Below are 24,299 nucleotides of genomic sequence, written 5' to 3'. Positions count from 1 at the left end.
AGCATTTGAGATTTTTTTTGTTGTTTGTTTTTGTTTTTTTTGCTGCACCACACGGCTTGCAGGATCTTAGTTCCCAGACCAGGGATCGAACCTGTGCCCTTGGCAGTGGAAGTGTGGAGTCCTAACCCCTGGGCCTCCAGGGAATTCCCTGTTTATTTTGTTTATTTTGTTTGTGTTTTTTTTTTTTTTTGGCTGTGTTGGGTCTTCATTGCTGCATGCAGGCTTTCTCTAGTTGCAGAGAGTGGGGGCTACTCTTCATTGCCGTGCGTGGGCTTCTCATTGCAGTGGCTTCTCTTGTTGTGGAGGTGTGTGGGCCTCAGTAGTTGTAGCATGCAGGCTCAGTAGTTGTGGCTTGTGGGCTCTAGAGCGCAGGCTCAGTAGTTGTGGCACACAGGCTTAGTTGCTCCGCGGCATGTGGGATCTTCCCAGACCAGGGCTCGAACCCACGTCCCCTGCGTTGACAGGCGGATTCTAAACCACTGTGCCACCAGGTAAGTCCACATATGAGATTTTATGTTCGTCCTTTAAGAGTGGAGTCTCTATTTCCCACAGCCCTCTGGGTCTCCTGAAAGTAAGCCCAGCTGGTTTTGCTTTTTTTTTTTGGCTCCATTGGGTCTTCCTTGCTGCGCTTGGGCTTCCTCTAGTTGTGGTGAGTGGAGTCTACTCTTTGTTGCAGTGCACAGGCTTCTCATTGCGGTGGCTTCTCTTGTTGCAGAGCATGGGCTCTAGGCATGTGGGCCTCAGTAGTTGCAGCACACGGGCTCAGTAGTTGTGACTTGTGGGCTCTAGAGCACGCAGGCTACAGTAGTTATAGCGCATGGGCTCAGCAGTTCCAGCACACAGGCTCTAGAGTGCAGGCTCAGTAGTGTGGTGCCCAGGCTTAGTTGCTCTGGGGCATGTGAGAGCTTCCTGGACCAGGGATTGAACCCATGTCCCCTGCACTGGCAGGCAGATTCTTAACCACTGCACCACCAGGAAAGTCCCTATTTTTTTAAATTTATTTTTTATATTTTTGGCCACACCACGTGGCTTGTGGGATCTTAGTTCCCTGACGAAGGATCGAAACCGTGCCCCCTGCAGTGGAAGCATGGAGCCCTAACCACTGGACCACCAGGGAATTCCCAATACTTGTACATTTTTAAAATGTAGGTAAGGGTACAAATACAGCAAGCATCAAACCTTGTAATTCATCCAGGCTCTGTCCAATGGCAGAGATCAAGTGATGCAAATTCAGATCTAGTGCCATCATTGAAATATAATCATTATGGGGAGAATCAAGTCAGATGCAAATGCCGAGTTCTGAGAAAGAGAGAGAGAGAGAGAGAGAGAGAGAGGGAGGGAGGGAGGGAGGGAGGGAGGGAGGGAGGGAGAGAAAAAACGCGCAAGCATAGTTGAGCTAAGCAGACTGCAGGTCACAGCATTCCGGAAAGTGAGTGTGTGTGTGTGTGTGTGTGTGTGTTGTAGGAAGGGGCACAAAAGCAAAGCAGGGCTAAGATACCAGAGAATTCAGACAGCCAACAGATCAGCATCAGGCTGCATTTGGCTTCAGGGAACAAATCTGCAGATCTGCAGCTGTTCTGCAAACCTTTATAGTTTCTAAAGTTAGCTTCAGTTAATTTAAGATTTTGGCTGATCTCTATTTTGCTGGGGTTCCGATAGGAATTGCATTAGACTTACAGAGCATTTTGGGGAGAACTAACCTGTTCTGTGAAGCAGGGTGATAGTCTTGACCCCAAAAGTCCTGTGTGGCCATGGTGGGCCTGTCCACCCACTGCACAGTGGATCTTCTGTTCTCAGAAGCTCCTGTCCTTAAAGTGCTAAGAAAGTGCTTTAAAGGTCTCATCAGGGAATCTCTGCCAGCAATGCCCTCTGGTCACAGTTTTACTGACTTTCAATAAGAAGATGACACCACATGGGCCAGCCTGGCAGGAGCTGTGGTCAGGTGTGGTCCACAGTTCCTGGGATGTCCCTGCATCCTGATCACATGCCCTTGGCCAGGTCTTGCCCCCATGGCCCTGCTTGCCAAGTTGGTGTGGAACACACAGCTCCACTGTGCCCACCCTCATGGGCCCTGAGGGTGCTTGCTCAGGCAGTGGGTGGAGCTTTGGTCTGTTCTTGGTGCTTAGGCTGTCAGCTGCCCCTCTGAGGGTCCCCCCTGCCCTTGGGGCCCTTGGGGAGCAACCCAAGCAGGTGTGCACCAGTTGTCATAGAACAGACTACCTGGGAGGAGGGTAGGGGCTCTGCTAGGAATGCACTGCCTGGGAGGGGGAGGCCCCATAGGCACCAACAGACTGGAGGTTACCAAAAAGTAACTGGTGGACATCACCAAGGGGTCCAAGCAGCTTGGACTCCACTGTTCCCTATCCCCCTCCAAATCGGAAGTCATGTTTCTTCATCAGCTGCTTCTGGTGTTTATTTTGCCCTGATGCAACCTGGGTGTGGGGTAAGGGACCAGGAGAGAGTGAACTGCATTACTCCATGGGGGTGAGAGTGGGGGCAGTGCAGGCGGGTACTTGGGAATGGGAGCTTGCCTGGGGAGCAAGGGGTGGGCCATGGGGTGGCAGAGGTGGGATTTTGGAGGCAGGAGAGGGCACTTAGGATAGGAGGGGATTGGGGGGGTGGTGTTGGGGGGGATGCGGACAGGAGAGGAGGGGCAGGGGCAGGGTTCAGTGGTGTTTTCCAGTCCCTGGAACAGTCGGAGAGTGAACCCAGTTGTGAGTCAGCTCTCAAGTAGGTAGGATCCCTTCAGGAGACATCCTCCGCTGACCTGGCTGAGTGGGCAAGGGTGGGGATGGGGAAGTGGTGGTAGGGGGACGACAGTGGGAGAGGGAGGCTGGAAAAGCAGGAAGAAGTTGTTCTAGGAATCAATGAAAAATGGCAATTCAGTTTTTTTTTAAATAACTTTTACTTAAAAATTGTGGTAAAATATATATAACGTAACAATTAACATTTAAACCATTTTTAAGTGTAGATTCCAGTGTCAAGCACATTTACATTGTTGTGTAAACTTCACCACCATCCATCTGCAGAACTTTTTCATCTTCCCAAACTGAAACCTGTCCATGTTAAACAATAACTCTCTATTCCCCGCAACCTGTAGTACCTACCCTTCTACTTTCTGTCTCTATGAATTTGACTTCTCTAAGTCACTCATGTAAGTGGAATCATTCAGTGTTTGTCCTTTTGTAACTGGCTTATTTGACCTAGCATAATGTCTTCATGGTTCATCCATGTTGTAGCACGTGTCAGAATTTCCTTCCTTTTTAAGGCTCAATAACATTCCATTGTATGGATGGACCACAATTTGTTTATCCATTCATCCATGGATGGACATGTAGGTTGCTTCCAACTTTTGGCTATTGTGAATAATGCTACTATGAACACAGGTGTGTAAATATGGGAATTCAGGTTTCAACACAATCCTAGACAGCATTCCATGTGACCTTCATCACCTCCATAGGAGAGGTGGAAATGATCAGCCTAGAATGGGGGACACATAGCCAGGCACTGTGTCTATGATCTTAACCACTGTGGGGAGTTTAGGGGGAGTGTTTAGAAACTGTACTTAGAGAAAGACAATATATGTTTGTTTTTTATTTTTTTATTTTTTATTTTGGCTGCATTGGGCTGTAGTTGCAGTATGCAGGATCTCGGTATCTTTTGTTGGGGCGCATGGGCTCTTTGTTGCATTGCGCAGGCTTCTCTCTAGTTGTGACGTGCAGGTTTCTTTTCTCTCTCTAGTTGTGGTGTGTGGGCTCCAGAGTGCGTGGGCTCTGTAGTTGTGGCATGTGGGCTCTCTAGTTGAGGTGTGCAAGCTCAGTAGTTGTGGCGCATGGGCTTAGTTGCCCCACGGCATGTGGGCTCTTAGTTCCCTGACCAGGGATCGAACCCACGTCCCCTGCATTGGAAGGCAGATTGTTTACCACTGGACCACCAGGAAGGTCCCGACAATATATGTTTTTGTTCCTGCAGCCCATCACAAGTGCTGTGCTGGAGTGCATGCAGGAAATTTTGGGTCCATAGGGTAGGTTCATCCTACCACAGGGAGTTCTGGGTTGGGGGCTGATGGATCAGAATCAGTGTTTCTTCAGTTTGATTTAATACTCCAATTGGAAATGGTATTGTGCATCATCCTCTGCTAGTCAACCACCATCGTTTCCTTTCTGTACAGTGTCTCAATCCTTTGTTCATTGTCTCTGGTGGCCTTTATCTTCTCCTAGATTTTATAAGAGTTATGTGTGAATTTCAAATACTAGTTCATCATCAGTTGTTGTATGCCTTGCAGATATTTTCTCTCAGTTTGGGACTCGTCTCTAACCTTTTCTTTTTTCCCTCTAATTTGTAAAATGAACACATGAAAATGTAAAACACATTGGTGAAAGTAAGTATATAGTCATATTTAGGATACAGTAATTCTGTAATGTGTTGTGTTAACAACTTAACTCTAGAATAAAGGTTAAAGGACAGAAATGTTAAAAAATAGATATAGCTATAACAATTTGTTAATGGATACACAATATTAAAAAAAGTAAATTGTGACACCAAGAAAAAAAATGTGGTGTGGGGAGTAAAGGGTAGAGCTTTTGTATGTGGATGAAGTTATGTTGTTATCAGCTTAAAATAGACCTTTATATCTAAAAGATGTTTTATATAAGCTTCGTTGTAAACACAAAGCAAAACCTACAGTTGATTCACAAAAGATAAATAAAAAGGAATCTAAGCATACTACTATAGAAAATCAATTCACAAAAGAAGATTGTAAGATAGGAAGAAAGGAACAAGGAAACTACAAACAGCCAGAAAACAATTAAGATGACATCCGTAAGTCCTTACCTATCAATACAAACTTTAAATGTAAATAGATTAAATTCTCTAATCAAAAGGCATAGAGTGGCTGAATGAATATAAAAGAGACCTAAATATATGCTGCCTATAAGACACTCACTTTAGATGTAAGGACACACACACACACACAGACTGAAAGTGAAGGGGTCAGAAAAGATACTCCGTGGAAACCAAATGAGAGCAGGTAGCTATACTTATATCAGATAAAATAGACTTTAAACTAAAATGGTAATGAGACAAAGATGGTCATTTTATAATGATAATGTGGTCAATTCATCAAGAATATATACAATCATAAATATATACACACCCAACATCAGAGCACCTAAATATATTAAGCAAATTCTGACAGATCTGAAGGGAGAAATGGACAACATTACAATAATTGTATAATAATAATAATAACAACACTTTCAACAATGGATAGGTCATCCAGGCAGATGTACCTAATAGACATATACAGAACATTCTCACTTTTTAAATGTCTTTTTAGGATAGAAGCTTTAAATTTTAACACAGTTAACGTTTCTCAATATTTTTTTAGGGTGCATGCTTTAGGTACATTGCTTTAAAAATTCCCACCACTCTGAGGTCAGGAAGTTGCTGTCCTATACCAGATTCTAAAACTTCTGCTATTGTACTTTTCACACTTAGGTTTTAATCTACCTGGCACTGATGTTGATGTGTGGTGTGAGGTGGAGGTTAACTTTAATATTTTCCTGTTTATGTAACCAGTGGTTCCAACCCTGCTCACCAAACAATCCATCTTTTCCCACTGACCCACAGTGTTCTTGGTCACCCCCACAGGTCTACCTATGTGGGTCTGTCTCTGGGTTTTTCATTCTGCTCCACATGTTCTAGTGTTCTATCTGTCCATCCCTGTGCTAGTACCATGTTGTCTTAATTACTGCATCTTGAGGTTAATTCTTAGAACTTATATGTCTCTATAGCAAGCCAAGACCTTGAGATAGAATCTTGGCTATTTTTTAAAATTAATGTATAATTGACATACAACATTATATTAGTTTTGGGTGTACAATATACTGATTCAATATTTTTATATATTGTGAGATTATTACTACAACAATCTAGTTAACATCCATCACCATATATAGTTAACAGATTTTTTCTTTTCATGAGAACTTTCAAGATCTACCTCCTTAACAACTTTTTTTAAGCAGATAATTCTATTTATTTATTAAAAAATTTTAAATTAATTAATTAATGAATTAATGTTTGGCTGCATTGGGTCTTCTTTGCTGCATGCGGGCTTTCTCTAGTTGCAGTGAGCGGGGGCTACTCTTTGTTGCAGTGCTTGGGCTTCTCATTGCTGTGGCTTCTCTTGTTGTGGAGCATGGGCTCCAGGCATGTGGGCTCAGTAGTTGTGGCTCACGGGCTTAGTTGTTCTGTGGCATGTGGAATCTTCCCGGACCAGGGCTCAAACCCATGTCCCCTGCATTGGCAGGCAGATTCTTAACCACTGTGCCACCAGGGAAGTCCCTCCTTAGCAACTTTTAAATATGCAATACAGTATTATTAACTATAATCACATGGTGTACATTATAGCCCCATGACTTATTTATTTTATAACTGTATGTTTGTACCCTTTGACTCCCTTCACCTATTTCACCGCCCCCCCCCCCACCTCTGGCAACTCCCAAGTGAGATCATGCAGTATTTGTCTTTCTCTGCCTGACTTATCTCACTTAGCATAATGCTCTCAGGGTCTATCCATGTTGTTGCAAACAGTAAAATTTCTTTCTTTTTTACGGCTGAATAATATTCCATTGTATATAAATACCACATTTTCTTTATCCATTCATCAGTTGATGGACACTTAGGTTGTTTCCATACCTTGGCTATTGTGAATAATGCTGCAGTGAACATGAGGGTGCATATATATATTTGAGTTAGAGTTTTCATTTTCTTTAGATAAATACCCAGAAGCGGAATTGCTGGATCATATGGTAGTTCTATTTTTAATTTTTTTGAGGAATCTCTATGCTGTTTTCCACAGCAATTGCACAAATTTACATTCTCACCAACAGCGCAAAATGATTCTCTTTTCACCACATCTTTGCCAATACTTGTTATTTCTCGTCTTTTTGATAATTGCCATTCTAACAGGTGAGAGGTGATATCTCACTGTAGTTTTGATTTGTATTTCCCTAATGATTAGTGATGTTGAGCATCTTTTCATGTGTTTTTTTTTGGTCATCTGTCTGTCTTCTTTGGAAAAATGTCTGTTTAGATCCTCTGCCCACTTTTAAATTGGATTGTTTGTTTTTGCTATTGAGTTGTGTGAGTTCTTTATATATTTTGGACATTAACCCCTTATCAGACATATGATTTGCAAATATTTTCTCCCAATCAGTAGATTGCCTTTTCATTTTGTTGATGGTTTCCTTTGCTGTGCAGAAGCTTTTTAGTTCAATGTCGTCCCACTTGTCTATTCTTGCTTTTGTTGCCTTTGCTTTTGGTGTCAAATCCAAAAAATCATTGCTAAATCCAGTGTCAAGGAGCTCACTGTCTATGTCTTATTCTAAGAGTTTCAGGTCTTATATTTATGTCTTTAATCCATTTTGAGTTAATTTCTGTGTATGGTGTAAGACAGTGGTCCAGTTTTATTCTTTTGCATGTGGCAGTCCAGTTTTCCCAACACCATTTACTAAAGAGACTGTCCTTTCCCCATGTATATTCTCAGCTCCTTTGTCATAAATTAATTATTCCTGGGCTCTCTACACAGTTCCATTGATCTATGTGCCTGTTTTTATGCCTTTATCCTACTGTTTTGATTACTATAGCTTTTACTATAGCTTGAAATCAGGGAGTGTGATGCCTCCAGCTTTGATCTTCTTTCTCAAAGATTGCTTTGGCTATTTGGTGTCTTTTGGGTTCCATACGAATTTTAGGACTGTTTGTTCTGTTTCTGTGAAAAACTCCATTGGATTTTTTAAAAAATAGGGATTACATTGAATCTATAGTTTGCTTTGGGTATGGATATTTTAATAATATTATTTTTTCAACCCATGAGCATGGACTATCTTTCCATTTATTTGTGTCTTCTTCAAATTTTTTTTCATCAGTGTGTTATTGTTTTCAGTGTACAGATCTTTCACTTTGTTGGTTAAATTTATTTCCAGGTATTTTTTTCTTTTTGGTTCAATTGTACATGGAATTGTGTTCTTAATTTCTCTTTCAGATAGTTTGTTATTAGTATATAGAAATGCAACAAATTTCTGTATGTTGATTTTGCATCCTGCAACTTTACTAGCATCTTGGCTATTCTTGGTGCTTTGATTATTTATGTGAATTTTAGAGTCAGATTGTTTACAATCTGTTCGCACACACTTGTGCACACACACACACAATAGCATTTTGCTCAACACTGCATTAAATTTGTAGGTCAAGTTGGGGAAACTGCCATCTTAGTGTTATTGAATCTTCAAATCTATGAACATCATGTGTCTCTCCATTTGTTTAGGCCTACTTTGATGTCTTTCACAACAGTTGTATAATTTTCCTAAAGTTCTTATATATCTTTTGTTAAATTTATTCATGTGTTGTTAAAAATAATTTTGATACTGTTGCAAATGGTATCCTTGTGAAACTGCATTTATGTAAATTTTTGTTCACAGATGTATAGAAATAAATTTGCAAATGAGTCTTTTCTGTAAGTGATTTGGGGCTTTTTCTGTAGACAATCATATAACCTGAGGTGAACGAGAATTTTGTTTCTTTCTTGCAATCCCTACACCTCTACCTTTTTCCATGTCTTTCTGTGATGGATTGAGTTGGGTAGAGATGTGGTACCACACCCCATTTTTGATCTTAAGAGAGATGCCATTGTAATTTTACCACTTGGTCTGATTGTTGCTGAGGTTTTTTGGTAGATATCCCTTTTCAGGTTAAGATAGTTCCTTTTGTTTTTTGCGGTCCGTGGGCCTCTCACTGTTGTGGCCTCTCCCGCTGCAGAGCACAGGCTCCGGACACGCAGGTCCAGCGGCCGTGGCTCATGGGCCCAGCTGCTCCACGGCATGTGGGATCTTCCCGGACCGGGGCACGAGCCCGTGTCCCCTGCATCGGCAGGCAGACTCTCAACCACTGCGCCACCAGGGAAGCCCTAAGATAGTTCTTATAACTGGAAGTTCTAGTTTGCTAAGTTTTTTAAAAAAATCATGACTGGTTGTTAAAGTTTATTGATTTTGGGGGGGATATGAATTGAAATGATGATTGTGTTTTCTAGGAATTTGTCTATAACATCTAAGTTTTCAAATTGTTGTAATAACATTGTTCATAATATTATACTGCTTTAAAAATAATCTATAATAAGGTATAGTTGATATGTAATAAACTGCATCCATTTAAAGTATACAATCCAATGAGTTTTGGAAAATATCCTATTTAAAAAAAATCATGCTGTACATTAAAAAAAATCTTATAACTGAACATTTGTACACTTTAACCAATATCTCGCCTTTTCCTCCATCTCCACAATGCCTACAAACCGTCATTCTATTCTCTGTTACTATGAGCTCAACTTAAAAAAAAATTTTTTTAAGATTCCACATATAAGTGATACCATACAGTATTTGTCTTTCTCTTTCTGACTTATTTCACGTATCATGATGCCCTCCAGCTCCTTTCATTTTGTCACAAATGGCGGGATTTCCTTCTTTCTTTTTGGCTAAATAGTATTTCATTGTATATGCATACCAAATTTATTTATCCATTCATCAGTTGGTAGACTCTTGGGTCATTTCCATGTCCTGGCTATTGTGAATAATGGTGCAATGAACATGGAGGTGCAGATATCTCTTTGAGATATCGATTTTGTTTCCTTTGGATAAATACCCAATAGTCAAGTGCTGGATCATATGGTAGTTCTATTTTTAATTTTTGAGGGTCCACCCTACTGTTTTCTACAGTGCTGCACCAATTTACATTCTGATCAACAGTGCACATCCTCACCAACATTTGTTGTCTCTTGTAGTTGGATGGTAGCCATCCTAACAGATGTGAGGTGATATCTCGTGGTTTTGATTCGTATTTTTGTGATGATTAGTGATGCTGAGCATCTTTTCATGTGTCTGTTGGCCATCTGTATGTCTTCTTTGGAAACATGTCTTCAAGTCCTTTGCCAGTTTTTAATCAGATTGTTTGTGGTTTTTTGCTCTTGAGTTGTGAATTCATTATATATTTTGGATATTAACCCCTTATCAGATATATGGTTTATAAATATTTTCTCCCATTCTGTAGGTTATCTTTTCAATTTATTGATTGTTTCATTTGCTATACAGCAGTTTCTAGTTTGATATAGTCCCACTTGTTTGTTTTTGCTTTTGTTGTTTGTGCTTTAGGTGTCACTCAAAAAATCATTTCTAAGACCAAGGAGAAATTTTCCTATGCTTTCTTCTAGGAGTTTTATGGTTTCAGGTCTTAACATTTATGCCTTTAATCCATTTTGAGGTAATTATTGTGTATGATATAAGGTAGTGGTTCATTTTCATTCTTTTGCATGTGGATGTCCAGTTTTCCCAACCACACTTGTTGAAGAAACTGTCCTTTCTCTATTTTGTGTTTTTGGTGCTCTTGTCAAAGATTAGTTGACTGCAGATGTGAGAGTTTACTTCTGGGCTCTTGATTCTGTTCCACTGGTCTATATGTCTTTTTTTTAAATGCCAGTACCATTGCTGTTTCAATTACTATAGCTTTGTAACATAGTTTGAATCTTCTTATCTTTTCAATCCGTGCAGTGTTTGTAATTCTGCCATCACTTCATTCCTAATGTGGGCTATTTTTGCCATCTCCTTTTCTTGGTCAGTCTTGACAAAGGTTTGTCAAGGAAGCAACATGTAGTTTTATTTATCCTCTCTGGTTTCTCTTTACTCTTTATTCATTAATTTCTGTTCTTATCATTATTCTTTCATTCCTTATATGTTCTCTGTGTTTGGTTTGATGATTCTTTTCCTAGCTTCTGAAATTAGATGATTAACTTTTAGATTTTGGCCTTTCTTTTCTTCTACTCTAAGCTGTTAAGGCTGTTTCTTTCTCAACAGTATCCCATTGGTTTGACAGGCCATGTTTTTGATACGTTTTAGTTCTAAATATTTAAAAATTTCCATTGCAATTTTTTTAGCCCTTAAGTTATTTAGAGGTTATATCTAAATGAATGGAGCTTGTCTTTGTTTTGTTTTTGCTGAATTTTAACATTCTGGTCAGAGGCCATCAACTATGTTATGCCTTTCCTTTGAAGTTTATGGCTGCCTGCTGAATTGAACCTTTTCAAATGACCTCTGAACTTTGGTTACTATTTTCCCACAAAGCCAATTTTGTTTGCTGGTAATATAGCTGCATCAGTTTTCTTTTCGGTTATATTTGCCTTTTCTGTATTTTTCTGTTCTTTTTCTTTGAACTTTTTAATATCCTTATGTTTTAGGTGTGTTTCTAATGAAAAGCATTATTTAGATTTTTCTTGTTGTTATTCATCCCCAAATCTTTTCTGTTTGGCCAGAATACATATATGCACGTGTGCATGTATACACACACATACGTACGTTAATTCTGGGTCTGTTTCTACCACTCACACCCACAGCCATTAGTTTATGAACTGTGAGTCTTGAACTCTGTTGCTCAAAACCATTGTGTTCTTTCTTGTTTAGTGCTGTTGCTTTAGACTTATGTCCTGTACCAATCAGGGATTCCATGGGAGCTTTTCAGCCTCAGAATTATTTTAACTCCTAAAAACTTTCCTGCAGACCTCAAAGAGCTTTAGTTCCTGTGTGATAAATCTATTGATATCAAAACTGAGAAAATTTTAAATGTTTATTAATTCATTTAAAATAATAATAAGTCCATTATATGTTAATATAAATAACGTATTTTTAATGGAAAAACCCCTGTATTTTCTAAAACCAACAAAGAACAAAATGTAGAGGCAAGAGTGGCATTTATTAGTGTGCAAATCTCTTTAATACCCAGCTTCATACAGGACAGCTGAATTCTCTGCTCTGGAGTCCTGCAACCTTGGGACAATGCCACACTGGTGAGAGAGTAAGAGTGAAAGAGGCAACATGGAAACTGTCCGTACTGCTAGGTGTCTTGAAAGGGCTTCAGGGACCCACAAGTTGGTGGGACCACACTTTAAGAACCACTGCACTATAATATTTCTACTCTGATCAGCTTTTTATATTTGAGCTCTGATTAAGACTTCATTGAAAGAAACAACTCTGAAGGCAGGTTGAAAAGTGCAGGGTGAAGGGGAATGCCTGAACCCCAGGCCTGGCACTCACTACTGCAATGAGGCTACTTCTGCCATCAGCCCAGATGGACCAACCTTGTGGCCTTCACCTTGGCCTTCCTGGTGACCCTCACCATAACCATCAGGTGGCTTTCACCTTGATCTTCATCATAGCCCTCGCCTTGGCCATCACTGTGGCCCTCACCTTGGCCCTCATTGTGGCCCTCACTATGGCCCTTACTTTGACCCTTACCATGACCCTCACTGTGGCCCTCACCTTGGCCTGGCCATGGCTCTAACCCTAACCCTCACCCCAGCCCTGCTCAGGCTCGGCCTCCTGCACAGCACACTTGGGGGGCTGCTGCTTCTCCTGTTGTTACAGGTTTTCTTTGTTCTAATGAGCCAGGCTGCATGCTGTCCACACTGCTCAGAGTTGGGACACAAAACACCAATTTAGGCAGCTCTGGGTCTTCTCCCGGCTTTGGTCCTCCTAGCATCTCTTCCTGACTGAGTTCTCCAGGATTCTGCTGTTCAGGCCCCCTCTCCTTGTCACGCTTGGCTCCCTCTGCCCAGGGCTGCATCTCCTGGAAGATCTCCCTTGTGGAGTTCCATGAGCAAAGCCCATTGGCTTTGTTTTCCTCTTTTAAAACTTACCTTGTTGTTATTTTTTAACTGCAAATGGGATGTGTGCCTGTTGAATACAACCTAATGGCACAGAAGCACATAGAGTGAAAAGCCTGTGTCCTCCCTTCCACCCTCCCGAAAGTCACTATAATTAGCCATCTGTGCTCACTTTCAGACAATTCTGTGCACTTACAGACATAGATTTATTTGTATGTTTGTGCCCACACACAGTGTTTTGTGTTGTACTTTTCCAAGCTTAAATGGAATTGTGTCCTCTATGTTCTGCAACTCACATTTCTGTACTGGGTACATGTGTTGTGAAGGCTAATTTCATGTGTCAACTTGAGTAGGCCACAGGGAGCCCAAACATTTGGCCCAACATGATTCTGGGAGTGTCTGTGAGGGTGTTTCTGGATGAGGTTAACCTTGAATTGGTGGACTGTATAAAGCAAGTGGCCCTCCCCAGTGTGGGTGGGCCTCATCCAATCATTTGAAGGCCTGAATAGAACATACAGGTGGAGGAAGAGGCAACTCTTCTTGTTTGGCTATTTGAGCTGGACATCAGTCTTCTGTCCTTGGACTTGGACTGGAATATTGGCTCCCCTGGGTCTCCAGTTTGCCAACTCAGATGCATATATATGTGCATGTTGGTTTTGTCTCTCTAGAAAACCCTGATACTGGTGTCTTCCCATGTCAGTGGGCGAGGACCTCTTGCATTCTTTCTATGACTGCATCCTGCGTTCACCAGGTATGTCCTGCAATTTATTTGATTCTCCCCCCGGCAAGTGGGTTTGCTGACAATATTTTGCTGCCATGTACCACCTTGAACATCCTTGTATCTGTACTGTAGCGCACATGTGTAAGAATTCCTGCAACTCACACATGTGATAGGCATCCTTTCTGAAGTTTGTTTTTGGTATCTTCTTTTGGGCAGCCGTCATGAATTTTATTTTATTGTTATTATTTTGGCCACGCTGCACGGCTTGCAGGATCTTAGTTCCCTGATCAGGGATTGAGCCCAGGCCACTGCACTGCAAGTGTGGAGTCCTAACCACTAGACTGCCAGGGAATTCCCCATCATTAATTTGAATGTAGTCAAAATAATTATTTTCCTTTTAGGATGTCTGTTGTCTTATGTTTTGTTCAAGAAATTTTTGCATATATATGTTCTCAATTTTCTTCTAAAAACTGTGTGTTTTTTTTTTTTTTTTTTTGGCTGTGCCACATGGCTTGCGGGATCTTAACACCCTGACCAGGGATAAAACCCAGGCCCCAGCAGTGAAAGCGCCAGGTCTTAACCACTGGACTGCCAAGGAATTCTCATGTGTTGGTTCTTTTTTTTTTTTTTTTTTGAGGGATGTACATTTTATTGTAAATCTGAAATACTCTTCAGACAGAACACAATGTCTTCAGTCTAGGCTCTCATGGGGCTTACAGAGGAAACTGTGATTTTTGGATTAGGGGCAAGGAGAGGGACAGCACAGAGGATGAGTGCTTAGTTTGCCAAAAGGACCTCCTCACGAGTGCTCCTCAGCCAGCTTATCAGCTTTTGCCACAGCTCCTTCAATGGGTCCCACCATATAGAAGGCCTGTTCTGGGAGATGGTCATATTCACCTCCCAAAATCTGCTGGAATCCTTTGATGGCCTTCTTCAGGGGTACCACCTTCCCCATATGACTGGTAAAGACCTCAGCCACCTGGAATGGCTGAGACAAGAAACGCTGTATTTTCCATGCACGGAACACAGTTAACTTGTCTTCCTCAGAAAGTTCATCCATACCCAGGATGGCAATGATGTCCTGGAGGGATTTGTAGTCCTGTAGGATCTTTTGCACCCCACAGGCAACATCATAATGCTCATTGCCAACAATGTTGGGATGCATGATGTGAGAGGTGGAGTCCAGAGGATCCACAGCTAGATATCTGCCCAGTTCAGCAATAGCATGGGACAGCACTGTGGTAGCATCCAAATGGGCAAAGGTAGTGTCAGGGGCAGGGTCAGTCAAGTCATCAGCAGGCACGTAGATAGCCTGTACAGAGGGGATAGATCCCTTTTTGGTGGTGGTGATTCTTTCCTGCATGGTACCCATATCAGTGGCCAGGGTAGGCTGGTAACCCACTGCAGAAGGGATTCTGCCAAATAAAGCAGACATCTCTGAGCCAGCCTGGGTGAAGCAAAAGGTGTTATCAATAAACAGCAATACATCTTGACCTTCTTGGTCTCTGAAGTATTCAGCTACAGTCAGTCCAGTCAGAGCTACCCGGGCCCGAGCACCAGGCGGTTCATTCATTTGACCGTACGCCAGCGCGACCTTGCAGGTAGCATCTTTTAAGTTGATAACACCAGACTCAGTCATTTCATGGTATAAGTCATTGCCCTCATGGGTCCTCTTACCAACACCAGCAAACACAGAGTAACCACCATGGGCTTTTGCAACATTGTTGATTAACTGCATGATCAGTACTGTCTTGCCAACTCCAGAGCCACCAAAGAGCCCAATTTTGCCACGGCATAGGGAGGCAGCAGATCCCCAACGTTGATACCAGTAGCAAGAATTTCCTGCTCAGCACTCATCTCCATGAATTCAGGAGCCTCAGCATGAACAGCAGCAAATTGTTTAGTTTCGATGGGACCTCTCTCATCAATAGGTTCTCCAATGATGTTCATGATTCTATGCAAGGTCTTAGGGCCAACAAGAAGTTTGACTGGTGCACCAGAATCCAGGACTTTCTGGCCTCTAACCAAACCTTCTGTACCATCCATGGCAATGGTCCTTACCGTGCTCTCACCCAAATGCTGGGCCACCTCCCAAACCAGCCTGGTTTCCCTGCCTTGCACTTCCAGGACATTTAGGATGGGTGGCAGCCCCTTGTCAAATTGGGCGTCCACCACTGCACCAATGACCGCCACGACACGCCCAGTGGCGGTGCCCGCCTTTGGCGATAGATATGTTTGAGCAGCATAGTCTCTGGCAGGCTGGAGCGCTGCCGAAGCGGCCCGCAGTAAGAGCTGGGCTTGGGGTAGCGGTGCTGAAGGGCTGAGTCCCCGCAAGCCCTCAGAGGCTGAGGCAGCGGCACACGACCCACAAGTCCCAACATGGTGGAGCTGGGGTGGAGACTTTTAGTCAGGTTTTTAAATTCATTGCAGCTTGATTTTTTTAAATTGAAGTAAGTTTCGTATAACATAAAGTTAGCCATTTTAAAGTGTACAATTTAGAGGCATTTAATACGTTCACAATGTTGTACAACCATCACATTTATGTAGATTCAAAACATTTTCATCACCTCGAAAGGAAACTCTATACCCATTAAGCAGTCACTCCCCATTCTCCTCCCCTAGACCCTGGTAACCACTAATCCACTTTCTGTCTCTGGATTCGCCTGTTCTGAACATTTCATATGAAGGAATCATATAGTTTATGGCCTTTTGTGTCTGCCTTCTCTAACTGAGCATGTTTTCAAAATTAATCCACATTGTACATGTTTCAGTATTTTATTCCTTTTTATGACTGAATAATATTCAATTGTAAGGATAGAGCACATTTTGTTTATCCATTCATCAGTTAATCAGTTGATGGACATTTGAGTTTTTTCCACTTTTTGGCTATTGTGAATAGTTGCTGTGAAAGTTTTTGTGTGGACATGCTTCAGTTTTCTTGAGTGCATACCTAGGAATGGAATTAAAGGGTCACATGGTAATTCCATGTTTAATCCGCTTGAATTTTGTGTATGACACTATATTCGTTTCCTAGGGCTGCTGTAATAAATTACCACAAATTGGGTGGCTTTAAAACACCAGAAATTTATTCTCCTATGGAAGTACAAAATCAAAGTGTCAGTGGGTCAAGCTCCCTCCAGAGGCTCTAGGAAGGATCCTTTCTGCCTCTTTCAGCTCCTGGTGCCCCAGGAGGTCTAGACTTGTGACTGTATCACTACAATCTCTGCCTTTGTCTTCACAAGGGCTTCTTCCTTTGCGTTCTTACATACATCATCTTCCCTCAGTGCATGTTTGCCTCTGTGTCTACATTTCCCCTTATAAGGATACTAGTTATTGGGTTGGGGCCCATCCTAATGACCTCTTGATTTGATTGCATCTGCAAAGACTCTACCTCTAAATAGCTCCCAAGCACAGATTCTGGGGGTAAGGACTTCGACATATCTTTTTCTGGGGATACCATTCATCCCATGATAGGTGCAAAGTAGTGATCTCGCTTTCATTTTTTTCAGAGAGCTGGTTGTCTAGAAAATTCTTCCCAGTCCTCTGGAGGGACATCTCAGTGTCTGAATGTGTGCAGGCCAGTTTCCAGGCTCTCTATTCTTCTCTTCTCTCCTATTCTATTCTTGAGCCACTGTCTTGTCTTGATTACTACAGCTTCCTAATTGAGCTCTCACATCCAAGAGTCAGTGGTTAGAAAAATAGGGTCTGTTTCTTGCTTGGACAGCTTTCTCTGTTCTTGTGACCCTTTTATATGTGCTAACCTTGGCTCTGGCCATTGAAGGTCCAACAGTGACCACATGGAGGCCCTGGAACAGCTTTGTGGTATGCCCTAGAAATAACTTTGTCCAGAGCATGTCCAGCACAGCCCTGGGCCGAGGTGACAAGGATGTTGTATGAACTGATGCCCAGGAGAAAATAAGTTGGAGTCTTGAAGCTCTTTGGAAAGGCCAAAGATACGGGGGTTGAGCTGAAGAAACTGAGTGACTTTGTAGCAAAGCCATGGCTGTGAAAAGGTCCAGTTTCTAACCATGATAAAAGGGCAAGATTGCCAAGTTAAGTCACCCAGTTAATTGTGGCCCTTAATTTCTACTCTAGGAATTTGTGCAGCCCTAATATTAGCATTTGCAGGGAGGGAAGGCAGCTGTTGGGGGCAGGAGGCAGTTCCATAGTGGCTCCCAGGCCCCATGGTCTCTAATTTTAAACCATGAGAGGGGGAGGGAGGGCTCACAACTGTACTGCTGACACCAGTACAAGGGCACCCAGAAGTTCATTTTCCTTGGACACGTCAAAAAGATCTTCCACAAGCCTTTTCAAAGATTTGGCAAATACTTTTGGGCCAAAAAAATGTTTTTCATATACATTCCCTGGCATTTATTTTAGTGGATACAGGATATATTATTAAAATCCTTGTGTTACTTTAAATTGTTTAAATTCTTTTTTTAAAACATAAATTTATTTATTTATTTATATTTATTTATTGTCTGCGTTGGGTCTCTGTTGCTGCGCGTGGGCTTTCTGTAGTTGCAGCGAGCGGGGGCTATTCTTCGTTGCAGTGCGCGGGCTTCTCATTGCGCTGGCTTCTCTTGTTGCGGAGCATGGGCTTTAGGCATGTGGGCTTCCGTAGTTGTGCCTCGCGGGCTCTAGAGCACAGGCTTAGTAGTTGTGGTGCGTGGGCTTAGTTGCTCCTCAGCATGTGGGATCTTCCTGGACCAGGTCTTGAACCCCTGTCCCCTGCATTGGCAGGCGGATTTAACCACTGCGCCACCAGGGAAGTCCCTAAATTGTTTAAATTCTTATATCAGTGTTGCTTCCTGAAACTCTCAAATTACAGGATCATTTTTGGACTTTCACCCAAGTTAGTCATCACAACTGAATTCCTCTTGAACACTGTGAAAAAACTTCCAGGACTGATGAGAGAATTTCTAGAATTTAACCAATAGCATTACAATTCCCCCAGTAGGTGGCCTAAAGCGTTGCCCAGGATTTGAAATCAATTTTAAGGATAGTTACTAATTTGAATAATAGTAACATAATTTCAAGCATGTTGTGTTTACTTTAGTGTTCTGATTTGGCATTTTTTAAGATCCTGTTTTGTTTGATACGCTGTTTTGGTGGCAGAGAATGATGTACCCAGGAAGTCCGCTCTTTGCTACCTATCTCCACTGCCTTGTAGCAGTCATGGTTTCTGATAAGAAATAAGCTGTAAATCATATTGGGCTTCTCTTGTGTGTGGTGAGTTGTTTTTCTTGTGCATATATTAGTGCACTTAATGGTGTCCCACATTTCCCTAAGATTGTCTATTTTCTTCATTCTTCATTCTCCCTGTTCTTTGGATTGCATAATCTCAATCAGTCTCTATGTTCAAGTTCATGGATTCTTTCTTTTGCCATTGACATCTACCATTGGACCCCTCCAGTGTGTGTTTCATTTTATAATTTTTTTTTACTGCTGTTCTCTATTTAATGAGACATCATCATGAAACCTTCCTTTACTTCTTCCAGCATGGCTTCCTTAAGTTCTTTGAACAGTTATGATAGCTGCTGTGAAACTTTGTTAAGTACAACATCTGGTCCCTCTCACAGTTTCTGTTGTCTGTTTGTTTTTTTTTTTCCTGCATATTGGTCACTTTGCTGTTCTTTGCATGTCTCATAATTTTTTCGTTGAAAGCCAGATATTTTAGGTAATATATTTTGGTAACTCTGGATACTGATTCCCCTACTTTTTCTCTGGGCTTGTTTTTGCAGTTGTTGGACCAGTTATTTGCTTAGTGATACAGCTAGACTCTTTTAGTGAGTCTGTTTCCCCGCCAGTGCAAAGCCTTTGGTGTCACTCCTCAGAGGGTGCAATTAAAGCATAAGCAAAGTCACCCTGGGATGCAGGGATTTTCAGAGGGCTCTCTGACTATCTCTTTCCTGATCCCTCCATTAAGCTGTTTCAGTTGATATCACACCCAGCTGTTGGGCTCCACTAACTGTTGGCTGACTGGTCTGCTGTTTTCAGCAATGCCCATAAACTGCTGCACAGTCTTCTGGCTAGTGTTCAGTTTTAAGGCCAGTCTCTGAGGTTTGTTCTTACCACAGGAGGTTCTTCTTAGCTGTCTCTTTTTTTTTTTTTTTTTTTTGCGGTACACGGGCCTCTCACTGCTGTGGCCTCTCCTGCTGCGGAGCACAGGCTCCGGACGTGCAGGCTCAGCGGCGGTGGCTCACGGGCCCAGCCGCTCCGCGGCACGTGGGATCTTCCCAGACCGGGGCACGAACCTGTGCTCCCTGCATCGGCAGGCGGACTCCCAACCACTGCGCCACCAGGGAAGCCCCTTAGCTGTCTCTTTCCATGGTTCTCTCTGGTGAACTGGCTTGGTTTAGCTTTTTTCTCTTAATTAAGAGGAGCTACTGTTTTCAAGAGCACCCAGAGGCTTGAACATTCCTGCACTCTGTTTCAAATGAGGTCAGTTCCTTTGTGGAGAGCTTTGGAGCCCTCTGTGAACTGCCTTTCCCCTGGGAAGAATCTGTGAGCTAATGCTCTTGTCAGCGGCAGCCTCTGGTCTTCTTGATTTGCTTCTCCTGGTGTGGAACCTCTGCTCTATGAGTGATTTGGGGTCGGGATAATCAGGACCCCCATATGTTCAGTCTACCATGCCTCCATTCAGTGAGTAGGCACTGCATAGGGGAAGGGTGCCCCCAAAATCTCAGCCACACTCACCAGGAATTTCGCTGCTTCAGCCTTGGAGCTGGAGGGAATGAGAAATGCTGGTGGCCTGCCCCCTTGGTAAGATGCCATACCCCCTGATGAGGAGCTGAAGGGAGAGGGACCCCCATCTTCTTGGCCATACCCACCCCAGGTGGAGTTCTGTCAAACAGAGCTGGGGGTCGTTTGGGTCAATCCCCTCAGACTCATCATTCTTACCAAGTTTTAGTAGATTTTCTTGAATCAACATCTCTCCTTTTGCTGTGTGCGCTGAGGACAATTTTCTGAGATTATAATTTCTTTTTATTATTATTATTAGTGTTCACCAGTTATACGTGTTTTGCTGTGGAGTGGGTCTGCAGAGCTCGTCATGCTGCTATCCCAGAAGTGGACCCTCTGAACCTTGTTTCTGAACTAAGGCTGATGCCTGTGGTTCTCAAACCTCAAGGTGTTGGAAGAGGCTTAAAACCCCTGCCACCTGACGATTGGACTGTTTTGCAGTGATGTGAATATCATGGGGTAAGAAATGGGAGATGACAAAGGAGCCTTCTCTCTATGAAGCCCCACAAGGCTTTGTAGACTTGTTTTGGAGAAATACCAGCCTCATTCCAACGTTGGATGGACGTTCAACATAGCTGTGGATGCCGATGCACCTCCCAGCATTATTTGCAAAATTATGTGATGGTTCTTTAGTCTTGGTTACGAAATCTTTTAAAGGGCACAAGAAGAATTCTTCCAGAGGCATGAGGTCCCAGGGAGAGGTAGAGCCTTTTCGCACTAGGTAATTTCTGCAGGTGACTAATATTTTGCAAGCAAAATAGCTATTTATTTCAAGTGCTCAACATTTACAGTATTCCATTGTATGATAGCATGTTATCAGATGTTAACAGAATCAAAGCTTGAAATACTAACTTGAATTTTTAAATGGATATAAAGGATGGCTGTGGGTATGCACGTAACATGATCAATCCTTGTAACTTTATGGTATTATTTTTTCACATGTGTTAAATAAGTGTATCCTCAGTAAAGTTTTCTTGTTACTATTACAATGCCCCTTAAGATTTTAGAAGTAGATGGATCCAGGGGTGTTTTCCAGCAACTACAACCCATTCCCCCATTCTCAGTGGGTATGAGCTGGGTGTCCAACAATTTGACTCAATTCTGACACTAACTATCTGGAGATAGCGTCAGACCCCACAGGTTAAGGGCTTAGTCCCACAAGGCCACCCCCATTTCAGATGCCAATCGCAAGTCCAGAGCCACCCACACTTCTGACCTACTGGCTATACATCAGGGTTCCCATGACCCCCTTCTCAGGTTCAGTCATTTGCTAGAATGGTTCACAGAACTCAGGAAACACTTATGTATTTTTACTGGTTTATTATATAATAAAGGAGATCAAAGGAGGTGTGATCAATTATTAACTCCATTTCCAGACTCTCTTTCTTCTCTGGAGAATGGGGGTGGAGTGGGGTTGAAGATTTCAAGCTTCTAATCACAGCTTGATTTTTCTGGTGAACAGCCTCCATCCAGGAAGCATCCAGGAGCCCGCCAAGAGTCACCTCATGAGAACAAAAGACAGTCCTATCACCTGGGAAATTCCGAGGGATATAGGAGCTCAGTGTCAGGACCCAGGGACAAAGACCAGATATATATTTCTCATTATGCCACAGACCCTGAACTGTTTTAGCTACCCAGCTGCCCAGTACCTGACCATGAACTCTCTGATGAGGCTTGGTGGTGTGCAGACTTGGTTCTCAGTAAGATTCAGCAGTTGCTTCTGAGTCTACCAAATTAAAGTTGTTTAATCCATTAAAAATCTTTTTATGAAATTCTTTGTCATGAGGATGTGAAAACTACAATTTTGAGCATGCAGGTGTCGCCTTTCCAATAACTGCTTCTGTAGTTGGTGTCTTATTTCGGGTTGCTGTGGCCAAATACCATAGACTGGGTGGCTTATAAACAGCAGACATATTTCTCACAGTTCTGGAGGCTGGAAGTCTGAGATCTAAGTCCTGGCAGTTTTGGTGTCTCGTGAGAGCTTGCTTCCTGGTTTATAGGCGGCCAACCTCTTACTATGTCCTCCTGTGGTGGAAGGGGCAAGGGAGCTCTCTGGGGTCTCTTTCATAAGGACACTAATCGCATTCCTGAGGGCTCCACCCTCATAACCTAATCACCTCCCAAAAGCCTCACCTCCTAATATCAACACACTGGGGGTTAGATTTCAGCATATGAATTTTGGGGGGACACAAACGTTTAGTCTGTGGCAGCTGGTTTAGCTCCCAGTGTCATGCTGTGCTGCCCCTAATTGATGGAACAACATGTAGTCTAAAAACAGCCCCCTCTGAGAGTCCATTAGGTCTGCACTGTGGACTCAGAGCTCTCTCAGATTCCTTCTGGAATAAAAGGATCTCTAAATTTGTTCCTGCCTGGGTTGCCAATGAAGAAAGGCACCAAATTGCTCGTCCCAAACACACACCTGTTTGAATGGGAGTAGGCACAGCTGACTCCCCATGGGAGGGACAGCCTTCGGGGTGAGACTGAAGGTCAGGCCCCCCTGCAGGTGAAGGCCCCTTTCTCCACTCATGAGGCCACCAGACTATCTTAGGAGGGAGGCTGAGGCTGTGACTTTGCTTTCTTTGGGTTTGGCTCAGGTAGGATTTTAAAATTAAGCCAACACGTTTCCTGCACACTTGTGATATGCTAGAGATAAACATATAAGACTGCATTCAGAAAATATGCGTGATTTTAAAAGGCCTTTGCCAATGCCTTCAGCTAAGACAGTATATAACCGGTGTTGAGAGATGTGTGTGCATTGCCTTGGTGGGGCAGAAGAGCTTATAGCCTGCACCTGAGAAACAGATACAAAATCAAGGTGCACTTCCTTAAGGAGGGTCTGTCCTGGGGCATTAGGGTCCCCAGCGCCTCTGCCTTCGAGTGTCTGTTCCCCATCTGTCCCTGTCTTTCCTTTCGTATAAAAGCTTTGCAGAATTCTGAACACAGAATAACCCCTGCATTATGTCATTTTTCTTCTAAACCTCGGCCAGAAGTACCCAGATGTAGACCGGATGTAAGCATTTGAATGATGTGGCCTCTGTTTTGCCTGATGGGCATGGAGCCTTCATTGTTACAAACACCTACAATTCAATCTTACAGTGACAGAAGTGAGCTTGTATTTCATTTGGTAATTTTCCAAACAATTTACTTTGTTTGAGAAAGTAACATTTCCTTTAGATTTCTCAATTATGGCATTAATCAGCCTAAGTTTGTAATGGATGATTTTTTTTTAAAAAAGTGGCATCCAAAAATAAAAATGAGGAGGCTCCAAACTTTGGTCTTGAAATGGAAACAAAAAGGATAACCCAGTTTTGAACTATGTTTAGGAGAATGAGAGGATTGGAATCAGAGATCTTTTCCACCGTAATAACATTTTATTGTCGTTGTATGAACGTTACGAAGTAGTCTGATGTGTATTACTACAGAGAGGAGCAGACCAGGACAACATACGGAAAAAGACAGAGATCTTCTTATCTTTATGGTGCAATTTAACACACATTAATAACATTGTGAATAAGGTTCTATTTTCAAAAACTGAATTAGGTTGTTTACATAAGGGAAATGATTTTAGTTTTTGAGGTATCTATTGTCAATACTTTACTATATGTCTATCAAGACTTTACTATCAATCTATTGTGTCTGGTGTCTATTGTCAGTACTTTACTCGGGGCAGAATCAACTTTATTTGCTCCAAATAGATTTTATTTTGATCCTGAAATATTACTGGAGAAAGTTTACTTTGAAGTGGGATATCTGTATTAAAGCTAGTTGAAAAGAAAACTGGTGTTTCCATGAAAACATTGCAGCATCACTTTACAGAACGCTTTATTTAGAATCTGCATTTCCCACCCCCTGGGACAGCTGGACTTTATCTCTTGCGTGGTCTTGGTGGAGTGTCTACTCTGCTCCACTCTTGGGTCACCTTTGTGGGGGGGCTGTCAGTAAGGGGCGGGTGAGGAGACCTGCACCCCAGGGAACTCCCACAGCCACTTAGTTTCTTGGAACTCATTTTTGTCTTTCACTTCTTTTTTTTTTGGCTACACTGTGCAGCATGTGGGGGTCTTAGTTCCCCGACCAGGGATCAAGCCCTGCCCCCTGCTGTGGAAGTGCAGAGTCTTAACCACTAGACTG

General features: G+C 42.5%; 1 protein-coding gene and 2 pseudogenes across 2 annotated transcripts in view; 1 reads left to right on the top strand and 2 right to left on the bottom strand.

Moving 5' to 3' along the window:
- Positions 1–12,302, bottom strand: part of LOC137220584 (E3 ubiquitin-protein ligase rififylin pseudogene) — a 44,853-nt pseudogene extending 32,551 nt beyond the window's left edge.
- The window catches only part of IBA57 (iron-sulfur cluster assembly factor IBA57), a 69,915-nt gene extending 47,972 nt beyond the window's left edge, over positions 1–21,943 (top strand). For both annotated transcript variants that reach the window (XM_067732500.1, XM_067732497.1), the window contains 2 exons: positions 13,375–13,457; positions 20,431–21,943. In XM_067732500.1, coding sequence (XP_067588601.1) covers positions 13,375–13,457; positions 20,431–20,511 — 164 coding nt within the window. In that variant the 3' untranslated portion in view covers positions 20,512–21,943. The remainder of the gene's footprint in view (positions 1–13,374; positions 13,458–20,430) is intronic.
- LOC137221975 (ATP synthase subunit beta, mitochondrial pseudogene) lies at positions 14,140–15,808 on the bottom strand (annotated as a pseudogene).
- Positions 21,944–24,299: the final 2,356 nt, after the last annotated feature.

This window comes from Pseudorca crassidens, chromosome 3, assembly GCF_039906515.1.
Source record: "Pseudorca crassidens isolate mPseCra1 chromosome 3, mPseCra1.hap1, whole genome shotgun sequence".
NCBI lineage: Eukaryota > Metazoa > Chordata > Mammalia > Artiodactyla > Delphinidae > Pseudorca > Pseudorca crassidens.
The sequence above is the reverse complement of the archived record's forward strand: the minus strand, read 5'-3'. Positions and strand labels throughout refer to the sequence as shown.